Genomic DNA, 7076 nt, shown 5'->3' on the forward strand with positions numbered 1-7076 from the left:
CGCCCCGTGTCTGCACACTCTTGGGACCGCACAGTCCTGGCTATGCACACTCCTTGGCCTGCAGACTCCTAGGCCTGTTCAAATTCTGTCTGCACACCTCTGGGCCTGCACACTACAGGGCCTGCACATACCTGGGCCTGCACGAACCTGGGCCTCTTCACTGCTGGTCCTGCCCTCTCCTAGGCCTGCACACTCCTGGAACTGTACACTCATGGGCCTGCACACTCCTGGACCTGAACAATCTTGAGCCTGCACAATCCTGGGCCTGTACGCTCCTGGGCCTGCACACTCCTGTGCCTGCCCTCTCTTGGCCCTGCACTCTCCTTGGCCTGCACACTCCTGGCCTGTTCCCTCCTGTGCCGGCACACTCCTGGGACTGCACACTCCTGGGCCTGCCCTGGCCTGGGCCTGCACCCTCCTCTGTCTGCACACTCCTGGGACTGCACAGCCCTGAGCCTGTACACTCCTGGACCTGCACACTTCTGTCTCTGCACACTCTGGTGTCTGCACACTCCTGGACATGCACACTCCTGGGCCTGTACACTCCTAGGCCTGCCTTATCCTGGCCCTGGACACTCTTCTGTCTGCACACTCCTGGGGCTGCACACTCTTGGGCCTGCACACTCCTGGACCTGTACAATCCTGGGCCTTCCCTGGTCTGGGTCTTCCCTGGCCTGGTCCTGCACACTAATGGGCCTGAACACTCCTGGTCCTGTACACACCTCGGCCTGCACCCTACTGGTCCTGCACACTCCTCTGTTTGCACACACATGGAACTGCACACCCCTTGGCCTGCACACTCCCAGACCTGCACAATCTTGAGCCTGCACAATCCTGGGCCTGTACACTCCTGGGCCTACACACCCCCAGGCCTGCACACTGCTGGGCCTGCACACTCCTGAGCCTCCCTTCTCCTGGGCCTGCACAATCCCTCATCTGCACACTCCTAGGCCTGCACACCCTTGGGCCTGCACACTCCTGGGCCTGCACACTCCTGTCTCTGCACACTCCGGGGACTGCACAGTCCTCGGTCTGTATACTCCTGGGCCTGTACACTCCTGGGCCTGCCGTGGCCTGGGCCTGCACACTCCTCAGCCTGCACACTCCTCTGTCTGCACACTCCTGGGCCTGCACACACCTGGGCAGGCACACTCCAGGGCCCTCTGACACCTGTGCCTGCACACTCTTGGGCCTGTCTTCTCCTGGGCCCGCATGAACCTGGGCCTCTTCACTGCTGGTCCTGCCCTCTCCTAAGCCTGCACACTCCTGGAACTGCACACTCATGGGCCTGCAGACTCCTGGACCTGCACAATCTTGAGCCTGCACCATCCTGGGCCTGTACGCTCCTGGGCCTGCACACTCCTGTGCCTGCCCTCTCTTGGCCCTGCACTCTCCTGTGCCTGCACACTCCTGGGCCTGCTCCCACCTATGCCTGCACCCTCCTAGGCCTGTTCCCACGTGTGCCGGCACACTCCTGGGACTGCACACTCCTGGGCCTGCACACTCCTGTGCCTGCCCTCTCTTGGCCCTGCACTCTCCTTGGCCTGCACACTCCTGGCCTGTTCCCTCCTGTGCCTGCACACTCCTGGGCCTGCTCCCACCTATGCCTGCACACTCCTAGGCCTGTTCCCACGTGTGCCGGCACACTCCTGGGACTGCACACTCCTGGGCCTGCCCTGGCCTGGGCCTGCACCCTCCTCTGTCTGCACACTCCTGGGACTGCACAGCCCTGAGCCTGTACACTCCTGGACCTGCACACTTCTGTCTCTGCACACTCTGGTGTCTGCACACTCCTGGGCCTGTACACTCCTAGGCCTGCCCTATCCTGGCCCTGGACACTCTTCTGTCTGCACACTCCTGGGGCTGCACACTCCTGGGCCTGCACACCCCTGGGCATGCCCTCTCCTGGGCCTGCAAACTCCTGGGCCTGCACACTCCTCTGTCTGCACACTCCGGGGCCTTCCCTCTCCTGGGCCTGCCCCCAGTTCGGCCGGCACTCTCCTGGAGCTGCACACTCCTGGGCCTGACCTATCGTACGCCTGCACAGTCCTGGATCTGCACACTTCTGGACCTGCTCCCTCCTGTGCCATCACCCTTCTGGAACTGCACATTGGGCGCCTGCACACTCCTGTGCCTGACACACCTGGGCCTGCACGCTCCTCGGCCTGCACACTCCTCTTGTCTGCACACTCCTCTTGTCTGCACACTCCTGGGCCTGTTCCGTCTTGTGTCTTCACACCTCTCGGCCTGCGCACTCCAGGGCCTGAACACACCTGGGCCTGCCCTGGCCTGGGCCTGCACACTAATGGGGCTGCACACACCTAGGAATGCACCCACCTGGGCCTACACACTCTTCTGTCTGTACACTCCTGGGCCTGCACACTCCTGGGCATGCACACTCCTCTGTCTGCACACTCCTCGGCCTACACACTCCTAGGCCTGCACACTCCTGGGCCTGCTGACCCCTGTGTCTGCACACTCTTGGGCCTGCACACACCTGGACCTGTACCATCCTGGGCCTTCCCTGGACTGGGTCTTCCCTGGCCTGGGCCTGCACACTACTGGGCCCGCACACTTCTGCAACTGCACACTCATCGGCCTGCAAAGGCACGACCTGCACAATATTGGGCCTGAACACACATAGGCCTTTATCCTCCTGGATCTGCACACTCCTGGGCCTGCACACTGCTGGACCTGCACAGCACTGGGCCTAAACACACCTGGGCCTGCACACTCCTTCTCTGCACACTCCTATCTCTGCACACTCTGGTGTCTACACACTCCAGGGCCTGCACAAACCTAGGCCTGCTCCCTCCTGTGCCTGCATACTCCTGGGCCTGCTCCCACCTGTGCCTGCACACTCCTAGCCCTGTTCCCACCTGTGCTGGCACATTCCTGGGACTGCACACTTCTGTGCCTGCACACTTTTGGGCCTGCCCTCTCCTGGGCCTACACTCTCCTTGGCCTGCACACTCCTGGGCCTGCTCCCTCCTATGCCGGCACACTCCTGGGCCTACTCCCACTTGTGCCTGCACACTCCTAGGCCTGTTCCCACCTGTGCCGGCACACTCCTGGGACTACACACTCCTATGTCTGCACACCCCTGGGCCTGCACACTCCTGGACCTGTACACTCTTGGGCCTGCACAATAATGGGCCTGCACACTCCTGGAAATGCACCCTCCTGGGCCTGCACACTCCTCTGTCTGCACACTACTAGGCCTGCACACTCCAGGGCCTGCTGACTTCTGTGTCTGCACACTCTTGGGCCTGCCTTCTCCTGGGCCCGCACAATCCCTCGTCTGCACACTCCTGGGCCTGTACGTTCCTGGGCCTTTCCTCGCCTGGGCCGCCCCCAATTAGACCCGCCCTCTCCTTGACCTGCACACTCCTGGGCCTGCACACTCCTGGGCCTGCACACTCCTGGGCATGCCCTCTCTTCGGCCTGTACACTCCTGGACCTGCACACTCCTGGACTTGTACACACCTGGGCCTGCCCTGGCCTGGGCCTGCACACTAATGGGCCTGAACACTCCTGTGCCTGCACACTCCTGGGCCTTTCCTTGCCTGCACCTGCCCCCAATTTGGCAGAACCCGGTCCCAGTATCCATCCAACCTGCAGGGGACTGTGTGGGAATCACACAAGGATGTGTGACCAGAAGGCAAAAAAAAAGCAGGGAGCCACTGTGGGGCAGCGCACCCTAGAGGCCTAGATGGGGCACTGGGCCTGAATCTGACATGACAGAACGACCTAGGAGGTCGCATGCCAGAATGGACGATATCAGAGTTGTGTTTAATTTCAACCCGCCGACAGGGAGCTGGGAAGCAGGCGGCAAGGAGGGTGACTTTCCCCAGATCCCAGGGCAGACCCCGGCCTGTGTGGGGTGTGCCCTGCTCCCCACAAGCCCTCTGTGGGGCCCTTCCTTTGCTGAGTCTGTGCATGAGCTCCCTGTGATGCCAGCCCGCAGAGGTGACAGGTGCAGTAGGTGTTTGTGGTTCTAGAGACATGATGGCTTTCCTAGGAAGCAGGGTCCTGAATGATCCCCACTGGGCCAATGGGGGATTGGGGAGACCCTGAGAAGCAGGTGGCTTGTCCAGGGTGACAGCACTGCTGGCGGGGGAGCCGGGTCTGAACCCAGCTGTGTCGTCAGAGCTGTGACCCTGGCTGCATCCAGGCCTCCCCAGGGCAATAGGAGGGGCCGAGTTGGTGTCACTGGGTGGACATGGCATGGGGTGGGAAGTGAGCCATCAGCAGCCCAGAGAGGCCCTTGGGGAGCTTTGTGTAAGGAGGAAGCTTGGGGAAGGGGACCCCAGGAAGTGACCTCACTTCCCTGGCAACAGAGCCCAACAGAACTTGGGACCCAGGTCACCAGGCACCCGCTGTGTAGAGAAGGACACTTCTCAACTGACTTGGCTGGTGAACTCAGCTCAGCTCAGACATGTTTTGTTGCATCCCAAGATCCCGAGGTCGCGGCCCCCGGAAAGCCCGCAGCAACGGCCTTTGCCAACAGTGCCGACAGTGGGTCGGGTCTCACCCCAGGCGCCTCTGGCCTTTTGGCCAGAGGGACCGAAAGGTAACACAGGGAGGCCCAGGGCAGGCCCGCCCAGGCCGGGTCACCACTCAGACCCCACCCGGGTGGCCCCACGGCCCCTTCCTGACTGGTGGCGGTGGGGCAGTCATGTTGGGGGGGGGTCCTGCCTCAAGCAAGAGCAGGCTGAGGAAGGGTCAGAGGCCTGGGGGGCCGATCACGTCCCCAGCCTGGGTCCAAGTGGGCTGGCTGGGATGTGGAGAACCGGGGCAGGGCCCTGCTGCCCGAGGTGGCGCCCATGCCCTAGGGTGTGTCTCTTGCCTCCCGGGTGACTGAGATGACCAAGGTCCCAGTCGGATCTGGCAGCAGAGGGTCGAGTGGGGCAGAAGCAGGAGTGGTCCTGGCCGGGCAGGGCTCTGAGACCTCCGGACCGGGCCGGCTGCCGGTCACTGTCATTGCAGAGCCAGACACCGCAGGATCCGGGGAACCAGGACACTCATGCCACCTCTCCAAGTGAGGGGCTGGTGTGCCACACTGTGGAAGGCCAGCACAGGCTCCAGAAGAGTCTGGGTATGAAGGGCTCCCCACCACCACGGCCTCCTGCCCAGACATCGCCCAGGTCTCTCCCCAGGATCTTGCCCAGGGCTGAGGGGCAGCTCAGCACCCCCGGCTCTGACCTGGAGCACCGTGCCCACCTCCTGGGGATTCAGGTAGAGGACCAGGAGCCCCCCGAAGCAGAGCCCAAAGGTGAGAAGGGCGGGGCCGGTGTGGGTGTGTAGGTGAGGGAGGGCGGAGGGCTGGGCCACACAGGGAGGCATCCCCAAAGTCTGTAGTTGGGACCAGAGCAAAGACTGGCCTCAGACCACCTGTCTGGAAGAATTCAGTCACAGAACAAGTGCCTGTGGGCACTTGCTCAGTGGGAGCTGCCTGCAAAGCTCTGGGAAGATTTCTGTCCTTGAAAAGGCACGTGGAAAGGGAGGCATGTGGGTACCTTTTTCCAGGTTGTGCCTGAGCAGAACCACTAGACTTAAAGCTCTCTCCACGTCCAACAGTTACAGGTCCAGAGCAGGCAGAGGCAGGGGAAGACGCCAGAAAACAAAAACAGGACCACCAGGGTCCAGCACGAGACCGCGAACACCCTCCAGCTGCTCCTGCTGAACATGAAGATCCTGCTGCTCCAGCTGCATATGAAGAGCCTGCCGCTCCTGCTGATCTTGCCACTCCCGAAGAGCCTGCAGCTCCTACTGATCTTGCCGCTCCTGAACAGCCTGCAGCTCCTGAAGAGCCCGCCGCTCCTGAAGCGCCTGCCATTCCTGCTGATCTAGCTGCTCCTGAAGAGCCTGCTGCTCCTGCTCATCTAGCCGCTCCTGAACAGCCTGCAGCTCCTGAAAAGCCTGCAGCTCCTGAAGAGCCTGCCGCTCCTGCTGATCTTGCCACTCCTGAAGAGCCTGCTGCTCCTGCTGCTCTAGCCGCTCCTGAAGAGCCCGCCACTCCTGAAGAACCTGCCGCTCCTGCTGATCTAGCCGCTCCTGAAGAGCCCGCCATTCCTGCTGATCAAGCCGCTCCTGAAGAGCCTGCCGCTTCTGCTGATCTAGCCGCTCCTGAAGAGCCTGCCGCTCCTGAAGAGCCCGCCGATCCTGAAGAGCCTGCTGTTCCTGCTGATCTAGCCGCTCCTGAAGCGCCTGCCATTCCTGCTGATCTAGCCACTCCTGAAGAGCCCGCTGCTCCTGCTAATCTAGCCGCTCCTGAACAGCCTGCAGCTCCTGAAGAGCCTGCCGCTCCTGCTGATCTTGCCACTCCTGAAGAGCCTGCCGCTCCTGCTGCTCTAGCCGCTCCTGAAGAGCCCGCCACTCCTGAAGAACCTGCCGCTCCTGCTGATCTAGCCGCTCCTGAAGAGCCTGCCGCTCCTGCTGATCTTGCCACTCCTGAAGACCCTGCAGCTCCTGCTGATCTTGCCACTCCTGAAGAGCCTGCAGCTCCTGCTTATCTTGCCGCTCCTGAAGAGCCCGCTACTCCTGAAGAGCCCGCCGCTCCTGCTGATCTTGCCACTCCTGAAGAGCCTGCAGCTCCTACTGATCTTGCCGCTCCTGAACAGCCTGCAGCTACTGAAGAGCCCGACGCTCCTGAAGAACCTGCCGCTCCTGCAGATCTAGCCGCTCCTGAAGAGCCCGCCATTCCTGCTGATCTAGCCACTCCAGAAGAGCCCGCTGCTCCTGATCATCTAGCCGCTCCAGAACAGCCTGCAGCTCTTGAAAAGCCTGCAGCTCCTGAAGAGCCTGCCGCTCCTGCTGCTCTAGCCGCTCCTGAAGAGCCCGCTGCTCCTGCTGATCTAGCCGCTCCTGAAGAGCCCGCCGCTCCTGAAGAGCCCGCCGGTCCTGCTGATCTTGCCACCCCTGAAGAGCCTGCAGCTCCTGCTGATCTTGCCGCTCCTGAAGAGCCCGCCGCTCCTGAAGAACCTGCCGTTCCTGCTGATCTAGCCGCTCCTGAAGAGCCTGCCGCTCCTGCTGATCTTGCTGCTCCTGAAAAGCCTGCAGATCCTGCACCTGCA

The 7076-nt window shown here is 62.2% G+C and overlaps 1 protein-coding gene across 1 annotated transcript; it reads left to right on the forward strand.

The window, feature by feature from the left end:
- Positions 1–4165: 4165 nt before the first annotated feature.
- On the forward strand, positions 4166–6547 carry LOC140689399 (uncharacterized). Its single transcript, XM_072950116.1, has 4 exons — positions 4166–4573; positions 4990–5275; positions 5581–6496; positions 6532–6547. The coding sequence occupies exons 1-4, from the start codon at positions 4439–4441 to the stop codon at positions 6545–6547; spliced, it is 1353 nt and encodes a 450-aa protein (XP_072806217.1). The 5' UTR covers positions 4166–4438.
- The last annotated feature ends 529 nt before the right edge of the window (positions 6548–7076 follow it).

This window comes from Vicugna pacos, chromosome 26 (genome assembly GCF_048564905.1).
Source record: "Vicugna pacos chromosome 26, VicPac4, whole genome shotgun sequence".
NCBI lineage: Eukaryota > Metazoa > Chordata > Mammalia > Artiodactyla > Camelidae > Vicugna > Vicugna pacos.

What these genes read in the sequence shown, in the direction of transcription:
- LOC140689399 (XM_072950116.1), top strand. Translation starts at nt 4,439, where the DNA reads ATGTTTTGTTGCATCCCAAGATCCCGAGGTCGCGGCCCCCGGAAAGCC. An exon ending in TTGGCCAGAGGGACCGAAAG is followed by an intron (nt 4,574 to 4,989) that starts GTAACACAGGGA and finishes CTGTCATTGCAG; the next exon opens with AGCCAGACACCGCAGGATCC. An exon ending in CCCCGAAGCAGAGCCCAAAG is followed by an intron (nt 5,276 to 5,580) that starts GTGAGAAGGGCG and finishes CACGTCCAACAG; the next exon opens with TTACAGGTCCAGAGCAGGCA.